This window comes from Coenobita brevimanus, chromosome 76 (genome assembly GCF_032717465.1).
Source record: "Coenobita brevimanus isolate Jiangsu-jjx chromosome 76, ASM3271746v2, whole genome shotgun sequence".
Classification (NCBI taxonomy): domain Eukaryota; kingdom Metazoa; phylum Arthropoda; class Malacostraca; order Decapoda; family Coenobitidae; genus Coenobita; species Coenobita brevimanus.
In genome coordinates this window covers 25,523,002-25,536,964 of record NC_137029.1, presented here as the reverse complement: position 1 = coordinate 25,536,964, position 13,963 = coordinate 25,523,002, and the positions used below count along the sequence as shown (strand labels likewise).

Below are 13,963 nucleotides of genomic sequence, written 5' to 3'. Positions count from 1 at the left end.
CAAGTACTTAAATGTACTCACATTTTCCAATTCCTCACCATCCAACCTCGCTGTACATTCACTGACTTCACCTCTCTCAAAGACCATCACTTTACTCTTCCCTACATTCACCTTCAGATTCCGTTTCTTACACACACTCCCAAACTCATCCACCAAGCCTTGCAGCTCCCCTTCGTCTTCACTCAACAACACAGTATCATCTGCAAACAACAGTACAGGGAGTTTCCAAACACTATCCTTTCTCACCAGGGCCACTCCAACATCCACTACCCTACCTTGTACCTCTTTTATTACCCCATCCATGTACAGATTGAACAACCATGGAGACATGACACATCCCTGTTTCAACCCAACTTTCAAAGAGAAAAATTCACTTAGTTCACCATCCACACACACTGCAGCCTTCGCACCATCGTACATACTCTTCACAGCATTCAACAACTTCCCATCTACTCCATATATTCTTAAAACTTTCCACAATCCTTGTCTATCCACCTTGTCATGTGCTTTCTCCAAATCCATGAAAGCCGCATACAACTTCTTTCCCTTCTCTAGAAACTTTTCCATTAAAGATCTAAGAATGAATATCTGATCTACACAACCTCTTCCCTTCCTAAAGCCTCCCTGTTCTTCTCCAACTAATTTCTCTGTTCTTTCTCTAACTCTGTCAATAAGTATCCTACCATACACTTTTCCTATTATACCAAGAAGACAAATGCCCCTATGATTACCACACACTTCTTTTTCCCCTTTTCCTTTGTACAAGGGAATAATTATACCTGACTTCCAATCCTCCGGGACTCTACCTTCCTCCCAGGCTAATCTGCACATCTTCCACATCCATTCTACTACTATCTCTCCCCCATGCTTCAGCATTTCACCACACACTCCATCAATTCCTGGGGCTTTCTCAGATTTAGCTTTTTTCATTGCTTCCACAACTTCTATCCTACTGATTTCTTCCTGTCTTCTCACCTCCCTCCTTCTCCCAGCCATTCCCCAGCCACTTATACTCGCATTACTTCTATCCTGAATGTTCAACAATTCCTTAAAGTGTTCTCTCCATCTGCTCACCTTTTCTCCCTTCTCCACTAGTAATCTACCATTTTTATCTTTCACTCCCCTGCTAACTTCACTTCCACCCTGTCTTACTCTTTTCACCTCTTTCCAGAACATTTTCTTACAGTCCCTCCACTTTACACTCAGATTCCTTTCAAATTCCTCATCCACTCTCTTCTTACTCTCTCTTACTAATCTTTTCACCTCTCCCTCTCTTTCTACATATAACTCTCTCTTCCGCCTCTCAACTTCTTCCACGCCCCTATTTCTCATCCATTCATTGTATGCTTTCTTCTTTTGTGCCACAGCCTGTTTCACCTCTTCAGTCCACCACGCTGCTCCTTGCACCCCCCTCCGTCTTCTCTTCCTTCCACACACCACATCACATGCTGCACATATTTCTTCTGTAAATATGCTACACACACCTTCCACGTCTCCCATCTGCTCCAATTCATATTTGCCCAATCGTTCCTCCACTTCTCTCTTATACTCTGCCTTTTTCTCATCCTCTTGTAACCTTTCCACTCTCCTTACAACTACTCCTTCCTCTCGTCATTCCCTTCTTCTATTTCTCCATTCTAATTGGACCTCGATTCTGGCCACCACCAAGTAGTGGTCAGAAAGTCCACTCCCCCAACCTCTATAAACTCTTGCATCCAGTACACATCTTCGCATCCTTTCATCCACACACACATAATCAATCATTGCCTTCTTTTCATTCAGTTCACCACCCACCCTTCTCATCACTCGCCATGTATACCTGTGGATCATTTTATGCCTGAAGAGGGTATTGGCTACCACCAACCCCCTCCCAGCACAAATGTCCACTAACGCACTCCCATTCTCATCTATCTCAGCAGGCACACCCCACTCACCAACTATTCCATCCACCTTCGCATTCCCAACTTTACCATTCATATCACCAATCAAAAACACTCTCTCATTCCTTCCAAACTTTTCCATGCACACTTCTACATTTGTCCAGAACTCTTCTCTCACTCTTCTAGCACGATCTTGCGTTGGCGCATACACACACACAATCGCCCACATTTGTATTCCAACTTTCAACTTTACCCACACAATCCTTGACCCAAGTGATCCATACTGTCTTATGCTCTTCTTCCATCTTTTACTCACAACTATACATACTCCTTCCTTCGCCCTCTCATTCTCACCTACTCCTGCACATATACCCCATCCATACTCCCATTCTCTCACACTTTCTCCTCTCCATTTTGTTTCAGTTATTCCACATACATCCACTTTCGCACCCTCAAGCACCTGGACAATCTCTCTCTCTTTCACCTCATCATTCGCTCCTCTTACATTCCAAGTACCCATTACCAAGTCCTTTGTCCGGTCCTGAGTCGTCATCGTTTGGTCAGTCCTTGTCCGAGGCTTATTGTTTGTTTTTTTAGTTAGTTGTTTTCCGGGGAGGGGCACTAACCCTCCGCCAACCCTTTTAGTCGCCTTTTACGACAAGCAGGGATACTGGGGGAGTATTCTTGAAAAACCCCCCTAGCCCCAACATTTTGTCAAGTTAATGAGTAACTGAATTCTCTCAGGTAAAAACAAACCAACATTATCACAAGCTCCATTTGCTGTTATCATCAGCCTAATCAGTACAGCAGCCCCTCATTATATGATGAACCGGTATATGAGGAATCACTTATATGATGGCAAAAAGTTTAGGACCTTTTTTAAATACACGATTGGATTTTCACAGATACGATGATTATGAACCTGTACGAAGCCTCAGTGGTCGTTATTCAATTGCCATCCCGCAAATCTACAGTAATTTGTTTGTTTCAAGATGGCACTTGCACTCATTCCAATTGGGTATGTTATTGAAGGAACCACTCTGTTGGATTTGATAGTGTCAGTGAAGGAAGAGTAGTGTGTTGCTGGAGTTCAAGCAACAAGTGCAGTGAAATGAAATAGCTACCAGTTTAGGTGAGGTAGACTTTGTTTGGTGGGTGACCCTTGGTCCTAAATGTGTCCCCATTTTTTTTTTTTTTTTATAATGAATGGAGGAAGGAAAAACAATGGGAAAAAAAATAAATCCATGTGCCTAAAGGCATCCTCCATTCTTAAAATAATTATAACAACTGGATTTGAATTGAAGTGGATTAAATGTTTATGGGAAACAACTCCCAGGAAGTGAATTCCAGAGTAGTAGTAGTTCTGGGGATAAATGAATTTTGATAAGCAGAGGCTCTGTATTGTGGGGGGGAGAGTGTGAATTCATGGGTGCTTCCAGCTGCCCGAGTATTTTGGGAGAAAATGTGAAGGGGAGGCACAATTGAAGCCAGTTCGTCAGAGCACTTTTACGGTAAAAATATGTATAAAATAATGCTAAAGAAGCAACATCTCTATGTACTGATAATGGAGGAAGGTCCTGCGTTATGGCAGGATTATTGATTAATCTAATGGCTTCATTTCTAACAGTATCATTACCTTCATGATTATTGTTTATTTATTCAGCACTTTCACGATTATTATTACCACTCCATCACTGTAAATCATACCAGTCACCTTGACTGGAATCACAACAACGAAGAAGTGTTATTCTAGACGTACAACTAACTTTATTGTCTTATCGCTTTCATTGTAATGATGTCTCTTTTACTGGTATTTTATTTCAGTTACCCAGTTAATTTTATTTAGCTAAGATATGGTTGATCAATATCAGACAAACTATCTCTGTTTAGCTACCTCATTATTATGATACTGTATTATATATTTTTCCTGACTACCCCTGGATGGTGTTATGTTCTGTGACTTAGGTTCCTTTTTACTCAGAGGGCCAAAAGGTCTGTCTGTCGATATATCTATAGCCTGACGCCCTAATCCCGCAAAGGGTGGCCGCAGACAAAACGTCTCCAAGTCGCTCTGTCACCCACCATTTGACTACCCTCCCCCCAGCTCACTCCTCCCTCCCTCATACACCTTTCAACTCCATCCATCCACCTCATCCTCAGTCTACCCCTCCCTTTCCCTCCCTCCACCTCACCTACATACACCCTCTTAGTCTTTCATTCTCCATTCTCTCCACATGTCCAAACCACCTCAGTATATATCTCTTTATCTTCTCAACCACATCCACATCCACCCCACAACGTTTCTTCACTTCTTCATTCATCAACCTGTCCCTCCATGTCACTCCACATGCTCCTCTCAAGTAACTCATTTCCACTGCTCTCACCCTTGACTTGTTCCCCTCTTGCAAGGTCCACGCCTCGCTTCCATACGTCAGGGTAGGGATCACAATTCTATCATGCAGTGACTTTGTAACTTCCATACTCACCTCCCTATTTCTCATCACTGCTTTCAGTGAACCAACAACCTTCCTTCCCTGCTGTACCCTTTCACGCACTTCATCCCCCAACGTTCCATCCTTACCCATCACACTACCCAAGTACTTGAATGCATTCACATTCTCCATATCCTCACCATCCAACCTCACTGTACATTCTGTGACTTCATTCCTCTCAAACACCATAACTTTACTCTTGTTTACATTAACTTTCAGATTCCTCTTCCTACACACTGTCCCAAATTCATTCACCAAACCTTGCAACTCCCTTTCATCTTCACTCAACAATACTGTATCATCAGCAAACAGCAACACCGGAATCTTCTAAATCTCACCCTCATTCATTAGAGCCACCCCCATGTCCACTGCCCTACCTTGCACCTCCTTTACAACCCCATCCATGTATATATTAAACAGCCATGGAGACATCACACAACCCTGTTTCAGTCCCACATTGAGATCAAAGAACTCGCTCAGCTCATCATCCACTCACACCGTAGACCTAGCTCCTTCGTACATACTCTTCACAGCACTGAACAATATCCCCTCCATTCCATATATTGTTAATACTGTCCATACACCTTGCCTATCTATTCTGTCATAAGCTTCTCCAAGCCCATGAAGGCAGCATACACTTTCTTTCCCTTCTCTAGATACTTCTTCACTAAACATCTTAGAACAAATATCTGATCTACACACCATTTTCCCTTCCTAAATCCCCCTTGTTCTTCTTCAACTAGCTCCTCTGTCGTATGCCTAACCCTATCAAAGAGTATTCTACCATATATTTTTCCAGTCACACTAAGAAGGCAAATGCCCCTATGGTTACCACATACTTCTGTCTCCCCTTTTCCTTTGTATAAGGGAATAATTATACCTGATTTCCAGTCCTCTGGAACCCTTCCCTCTTCCCAAGCCAATCTACACAACTTCTATATCCACTCCACAACAATCTCACCCCCATACCTCAGCATTTCACCACACACTCCATCAATTCTTGGGGCCTTTCCCATCTTGATCTTCTTCATTGCTTCCACTACTTCCTCCCTACTGATCTCTTCCTCCCGCCACTCATCTCTTCTTCTCCCAGCCATTCCCCAACCACTTATACTCGCACTGCTGTCACTCTCTATATTCAACAAATCCTCAAAGTGCCCCTTCCATCTCCTCAATTTCTCTCTCTTCTCCGCCAACGATCTATTATTCTTATCTTTCACTCCCCTACTATTTCCCCTTTCACACTGCCTTACTTTCTTTACCTCCTTCCAAAACAATTTCCTACTCTTCTTCCATTTTACACTCAGATTCCTCCCAAATTCTTCATCCACTTTATTCTTACTCTCCTTCACCAATCTCTTCACCTCCCTTCTCCTGCTCACATATAACTCTCTCTTCTCTCTCTCATCTTCTCCCCTACCTCTGCTCGCTAGCCATTCTCTATATGCCCTCTTCTTTTGTTCCACAGCTCGTTTCACCTCATCATTCCACCATGCTGTCCCTTGCACACCCTTGCATCTCCTCCTCACTCCACAAACCACCTCACACGCTGCCCCTATCTCTTCCGTGAATATCTTACATACATCTTCCACCCCTTCCATCTGCTCTAACTCATACCTTACCAAAAGGTAAAATATATTATTGCTGTAACATTATTTCACAGTGCTGTTTATTTTTCACTTACTCCCATGTTGCAATAGAAATGTTTATTGAGAAGTCCTTGTTTCAACCTTAATGGTTATCATTTCATTTTGTCAAGCAAAATTGTGTGGAGTAAGCTTAAAGAGGATTTTTATTTGTACTGTTAACAGTAACAGGGTTAGCATAGATAGTGTTTGAAGCCTGTGACTGTTGTGAGATATCTCAGTTAAACAAAATCTTTTTCATATAACCTAAATGCAAGCCCAGGTGCACCAACTGCTGCAGAAGGACTAAATTTATTAAGGTCTCACTGTAGTTAAGTTGATGTTCAATATGAACACCCAAAGTCATCATATTTCATGTTTTAGGGGAAGGCAAGTGATGATGCTGATTCCTTATGTTTTAGGGGAAGGCAAGTGATGATGCTGATTCCTTACCTGGCCTAATTCAGAACATAAAAGAGCAGGTGGTGGAGCGACTGTGTGACAAGAGTAACAAAGAAAAGTTCCTGGCAGCTTTCCATTCTGAGGATGGAGGCTTTCTACATGATAGTGAACCTAATGATGTTATGATCTCCATAAGCTTAGTGGTGAAAGCTTTGACCACCAAGGACTGGGACTTCAAGCAAGAGGTGATAAGCGTGGTAATGACTGGTGGTGATGGAACATGTGGTCATGCTAGTGTGATAGGGGGATTGCTAGGAGCATTGGTTGGCTACTCTCATCTTCCACAGGACTGGCTCTCTCAGTTACCCCCAAATAACATCAAGCTCATGAATTCCAAACTAAACTTGCTGCTTGATCTCTTTGGGTTGCCTTGAGCTACGTAAAAATGATTTTGATTCACAACCCCTGCTTTCTGCTGATATATTTTTAATCTTATTCTTGCTGTGTCCAGACCTTTTGATTCAGCTTAGGAGAGACTTTCCAAGTGGGAGGGGTTACATATAGCCCTCATTAACCCCATTACTATTAGAGGTCCTTTCCTAAATTGAATAAAATCATGTAGTAGTGGCCTGAGTGACGCAGAAAATATGTCACTCGTGAAGGGGATTGATTTTGTGTAAGTTGTTCATTTTATGTTCATTTTGTTGTTAAGCTTTTTTTGTATAATTTAAGTATGATATATCCAGTTATTTTTTCTTCCACAAGACATTTTAAACAATATCAGGTGCTAAGAAGGGTATAGTATATTTTTGGATGAGGTTTTAAATAATAAAGGTTACAGTTACTGAGACTGTTAATGGCCTAAGAGCTTGTTAGAAATCAAGTGACTACCAAGTCTGTACATACATACATACATATATATATCATCTAATACTGTGTTGCCCCATGAGGAGTGTAGGAGCCCAGGGCTAGGCAAATCAGTCCTGACATTTAAGATGAGAGTGACCAGCCTCACTCATCTCCAAGTGGCATTAGGTGAGCAGGAAGCCCCAACCACCCTTTGGATATAAGCCTGCACAGGCTTAATCCTGTTGGAGCACCCTGATGCCCACTAAACCACCAGGTGCCATAAGTTGGGTATATTGTTACCACCCAGCATTGTAAGTGGCAATTTGGCTGGTCACTCAGTCTGGTATATATACTGTATTTTTTTTTTCATGTGTTGACCATCTAATATATGAGAGGTGCTCTCCATTGGCAATCCATATTACACTACTCATAACAACCTTGCCTACCCTTTTATATTCTGGTGCTTTTTCTTCTCACTTATATACATCATACTCAGTGGTGGGCATTAACGCGTTAATCGTTAATCCGTTATTAACAAAGCTAATGTTTTTGTTAACGAGTTAAAGTGCTAATTTGTTTTTTTAACAACGGATTAGCGGTAACTTCCGTTGACATTTCCGTTGATCCGTTAATCCGTTAATTTTGCCCTAAAACATGCTTTAGGTCAGAAACGCCTCGAATCAACATTTAAATCATCAAACTGATAGTGTCAAAGTTAGTGGTGAGTGATACCTTGAGTCAGAAATCGAAACTAATTGTGTGTGTCTGTGTGTGTGTGTGTGTGTGTGTGTGCGTGTGTGTGTGTGTGTGTGTGTGTGTGTGTGTGTTATATCTAAGTTCATATAAGTTACATGAACTTAGCTCTGAAGTTGTGAACCATCTGTTATATAACAGATGGTTCACAACGTCACACAGGTTTCATAACAGCATACTTCGCCCATGTCGCTGGAGAAAAACAAAATTAGCAGCTCATGAAATGGTGAAAAATCAAAAAAATTCACATAATGAATATTTCTACTACTGTCATAACACTCACTATCCGAAAATTCCATGCATATCATGCATGTACTGACACTGTACTCATTTATACTCGATACTCGAACATGGTATCGATACTGCGGGGGTTTAAGCATGGTGTTCATTGCATGGACTCTAAGCCAACAGAATTTTGGAGTTTGGACTGTGGAGAGATCATACGCATTTCAGTTTCATAGTGGTGGCATCTCAGTCCAGCAAGAGTGTCTATTTTATTGATGAAAATTGAGTATCATATGTAAAACTAGCGGATTAATGGTTAACTTCCGTTAATTTTTGGCAGAATTAACAGATTAACTTTAACGAAGCTAATTATCAGAGTAACGGATTCGCGGTTAATGAAGCTAACGCTTTTCATTAACTTGCCCACCACTGATCATACTCTTCAAACACCTGGTTGTCCATCTGTTAGAAGACCCATCATATGACAGTTATGGTCTTCCACAGGTTTGGTCCCAAGAGGTGACTAGATACTTTTTCATCATGTACTTTATATATCACCAAGGGAAGTGAGCTGCTCATCTGACCTAGGTGACCTAACTTAGGGCCCTTACACCACAAAATGGGTAAAATGGGATTGGCTGTTACATTATTTTTAAGTCTTCATACCTTGAGACACATGGAAACCCATATTGTTAATGTTCATATCCTTTCTAGAGTGATTTAATGTTATTGTCCACTCACTTGATGTACAGTAGTACATTATTTTTAAGTCTTCATACCTTGAGACACATGGAAACCCATATTGTTAATGTTCATATCCTTTCTAGACTGATTTAATGTTATTGTCCACTCACTTGATGTACAGTAGTGCTGCTCTCAGGTGTCTGCCCTTTCCTCTCCTCCATCCTTCTTTCATTCCATCCTCTTCTTTCCTTCTTTCTTTCCTTGTCCTTTTGCCTACGGGTGACTTTACACTCCCTCCTCTGTCTTTCTTTCCTTCATTCTTTCCTTTTCCTTCTGCCTGTGGGTGACTTTACACTGAGTGACAAGTCAAATGGTTTCCTGTACACCAGGAAACCATTTACTATGCGGGGTGGTAACCATATCGTTTCGTTTTCGTTTCGTTTCGTTTTTAAAGGCTCCAACATGCTTGCATGTGTCGACCTTGGTCACCTAATGGCGGCTCTCCACGCTGCACGATCCATTGCAGCCTCCCTGTTCAGTCCCTTAACCCTAAGGTCACACTTAATGACCTCGTCCCATGTCTTTCTCGGTCTACCCATCATAACCCCACCCCCAATATTAACAATTCTCACCTTATCATCCCCCATCCCCCATCCCCCATCCTCTCCACATGTCCAAACCACCTCAATCTACCTCTCCTCATCACAACACCAATACACTCCAGTCCCATCCTACCTCTCAACTCTTCCATTGTAAACCCAGCCCCTCCAGGCCTTGGACGCAGGGACGCACTGCACATCCACCTAATCATTGTCATTTCTGTACGTCTGAGCCGGCGAATGTCTTCCTCCTTCAGTGCCCAGGTCTCACTGCCATACAGCATTACACTCCTAACACATACTGCATACAAAGACCCCTTAGCACGTAGGGAGAGCCCTCTCAATGTCAGGAGAGGCAAGAGCTCCCTGAACTTCTTCTAACCACTTCTCACCCTAGCCACAGAGCTAGCTCCAGCCCCACCTCCAGCACACAACATGTCTCCCAAATAACAAAACTCTTCCACACACTCAAGAGATTCACCAGCAAGTTCAATCCTTTCACGTCTGACGATCTCCACCTGCTCACCCCGGCACGCCGTACACATAAAATCAGCATTATCTCGCAGTCTACCTCTGATACCACTACATCTCTTATGCACCCATTTATCACACACACTGCACAAGATGGAATTACTTCCCACGCCCTTGTGGCAAACTGCACATGGCCACTCTCCCTCGTCTTTGACAGTACCGCCACCAACCCTAGATATCATCACTTTTGTTTTATCTGCATTTACCCTTAAACCCTTCTGCCCCATACCATCTCTCCACTTCCTAAACCTTTCCTCCGCATCCCTTTCATTCTCTGCAATCAACACCAAATCATCAGCATACAACAACTCCCACGGGAGTCCGTTTCTAAAGTCACGTGAAAGGGCTTCAAGTACCATGATAAACAACATGGGACTCAAGACTGACCCCTGATGCACATCAACATTCACGGAAAACTCATCACTCAAATCTCCATTCACTCTCACCTGGGTGTGAGCACCCACATACATGGCCATAACCACCCTAACCAGCCACTCCTCCAAGCCAAGCTTTCTCATTGCCCACTTCATCATATAGCCAAATTTTGGCACCTGGTGGTTTAGTGGTAATTATTGTGCTCCAGTTGGATTGAGCTGGTGAAGGTTTATATCCAAGGGATGGTTGGGGCTGATTGCTCATGTAATGCCACTCAGGGATCAGTGAGGCTGGTCACTCTCAAATGTCGAGATCAGCTGCCTGGCCCCGGGCTCCTGCACTCCTCATAGGGCAACGCGGGAGTGGATGATGATGATGTCAGGTATGTTTTATGACATGTTTGTAGGTCTTTTTTTAAGCTTCCATACCTTGAACCACAAGCCAGCCCATATTGTTTATGTTTACTTCCTTTCTAGATTGGCTTAATGATATTGTCAGGGTTGTTTTATGGCATGTTAGTTGGCCTTGTTGAAGATCAGAAAAGTTAGTTTGAACAAAATTTAACACATCAAAAAATTCCCTGCCCCGGCTTTGGATTGAACTTGCTTCATTTCAGACACTACTGTATATAACTTTTCTAACCACTTAGCCATCAATTCCTGCTGAAGAGGAAGACTGAAAACATGACAACATCAGTAGCAGCGTAAGGTGAGAAAACCTACCAGATTTCAGGGACCGGTGACGTATATAGTGAAGTTATTACACAAGGATTTTGAAGGAGTAGTGTTATACCAGGGGAATATTTACATACTGGAAATTGAAGTTTGGTAAACAATGTGTTTTTGACAAGTTCTGATGAGTAGCAGACTGCTGTTTTGGCAATTTTATGAAATTTATGGTACTGTATTTATCTGTGTAATGTATAACCCTCTCATATTTAGGTTCTTTTGCTGATGCATGCTTCGTATTGATATAATGTATCGATCTCATTGCCCTCATTAAGTTTTCACGATGCCTGTTGATCTACTGCAGTGATTGAGGCATTCCAACTGGATATAATGTTTACAGGCAAGCAACATTTTTGCTGTCATAGGTCGCTTGAGTGCATCTATTATCCTTCCATCGTCCATGAATCATGCCGTACTTTGGATGGCCAGACATCCAGTAGGTCATTATTCAGGACAATCATTGGCCAGATGCATGTTTGTCCTCTATTTAGGGCCATCACTAGAAAATAGTCAGTTACGACCTTAGATGTTATGATATTGTTCATTAGTGGCTCAAGCACATGCATGCCATATATTGAAACACATAACATTCATGCCTTATATACAAACAAATATTTCATCATTCATTCATTCATTCATCATCCAATCTTACGTTGCCCCATTAGGAGTGCAGGAGCCTGGGGCTAGGCAAGTTGGTCCTGACATTTAAGATGAGAGTGACCAGCCTCACTCATCCCTGAGTGGCAGTACATGAACAATAAACACCAACCATCCCTTGGATATAAACCTTCACCAGCTCAATCCGATTGGAGCTCCGTAATTACTCACTAAACCACCAGGCGCCAATATTTGGTTATATGGTTACCACCCAGTGTAGTAAATGGTTTCCTGATGTACAGGAAACCATTTGGCTTGTAACTCAGTTAGTCACCCACAGGCAGAAGGAAGAGGAAAGAAAGACAGAAGAGGGAGTGTAATGTCACCCATAGGCAGAAGGATGAGGAAAGAATGAAGGAAAGAAAGACAGAAAAGGCTGGAAGGAAAGAAGGATGGTGGAGAGGGAAGGGCAGACACCTGAGAGCAGCACTACATCGAGTGAGTGGATGGTGAGTGCCCCTACCTACCACAACAAATATTTCACTGGTTTAATAAAAATTAACAAAGCTATACATGGTGCAGGAAAGGGCAGAAATATCACAGAGACATCCAGGTATTGTGAGAAACTTACATTTTGTAACTGTTCTTATGTTGCGGATTCAGTTTGATCAATTCAGAATGTAAGCTTAAATTACAGTTTATTGACTGAACAGTTACTGTATAATTATTTAACCTGTTTCACAATAAGTCAAACAATAGGAGTTGGGACTAAAGTACTAGGGGCATTGGGAAGTGTGTGAAAAGAAAGAGTATGTTCATGCAGGGATGGGTATGTACAAAGGCAAAATGAGGTTGACAGTGTTGTATGGGTGTAGAGCAACAGCCCTGAATGCTAGGAACCGAAAAATGGTGGAAATGTTGGAGATGAACTGCCTAGGGTCTGTATGTGGAATGAGCTGGTTCAGCACGGTGAGAAACAACACTGTACAAGAGGGGTGTAAAAGATGGCATAATGGAAATGGCAAATTAAGGTGTGATAAAGTGGTAATGCCATATGGAGAGAATGAGTGATGATGATGAAGGTGATAAATAAAGTGGATGTATTGGAAGTGCATGGAATGAGGGGATGGAGGAGTCCTAGAAGGTGGAAGCATACTGTAATGTAAAAGAGATTTTGAATGCAGTAATTTTTTAAGTCTGAGCATCCAGGAGGATGAGAGGCATGTGTGGAATAGAGTGAAATGGAATTGTAATAATGGTGAATGGGGTTGATAACTTGCTACCAGTGACCTGTGAGAAGCATGAAGTGAAGTGGCTGGGATAAATCATAAATCAGTGGAACTTGCTTGTGGATAGCCTGAAATTACATACAACAGCTGAGGGACTGTTTGAGTGAATGAAGTTATTTTCTCTCTTCTTCCTGCATTCCTCTACCAGAGTAGGTAACAGCAATTGTTTATTAAAATAATAATAATGAGATTTTTGAAGTACTGTATTGGAATATTAAGTTGATATAACCTCCTTGGTGGTAGGTAGGGACACTCACCATCCACTCACTTGCTGTAGTGCTGCTTTGGGTGCTTGCCCTTTCCTCTCTTCCTTGCACTCTCTTTTGTCATTCTTTCCTTCATTCTTTCCTTCATTCTTTCCTCTTCTGCCTATGGGTGGCTTGACACTCCCTTGTCTGTCTTTCTTTCCTTCATTCTTTCCTCTTCCATCAGCTTATAGGTGACCGTACACTGAGTGACGAGCCAAATGGTTTCCTGAAAAATGGTTTCCTGTACTTCAGGAAACCATTTATTACGCATGGTGGTAACCATATAACGAAATTATGGTGCCTTGTGGTTTAATGGGTAATTAAGGCGCTCCAATCGGATTGAGCCTGTTTAGGTTTATATCCAAGGGATGGTTGGGGTTTATTGCTCATTTAATACCATGCAGGGATGAGTGAGGCTGGTCACTCTCATCTTACATGTCAGGATGAACTTGCCTAGCCTCAGGCTCCTGTGCTTCTCATGGGGCAACAAAAGGTTGGATGATGAATAATTGACTGAATATAACCTCCTGAACTTATACTGAATCAGTTTGATCCCAGTACCAAATGAATGACATTGAGTAGAAGAGTATGGTAGCAAGATGGCCGGTAAGAGGAGTGAGAGATCATGAATGAGGTGGGGAGATCTGGTGCAAGAGCATGCAAGGGAGGGTGAGAAGGTGTGGGGG

General features: G+C 42.2%; 1 protein-coding gene across 1 annotated transcript in view; it reads left to right on the top strand.

Annotated features, from left to right (window-relative positions):
* LOC145408226 (uncharacterized) overlaps positions 1–7,211 on the top strand; it is a 35,214-nt gene extending 28,003 nt beyond the window's left edge. Inside the window, exon 11 of the mRNA XM_080278982.1 lies at positions 6,420–7,211. Within this exon, the coding sequence (XP_080135108.1) occupies positions 6,420–6,833 (414 nt within the window). The 3' untranslated portion in view covers positions 6,834–7,211. The remainder of the gene's footprint in view (positions 1–6,419) is intronic.
* The last annotated feature ends 6,752 nt before the right edge of the window (positions 7,212–13,963 follow it).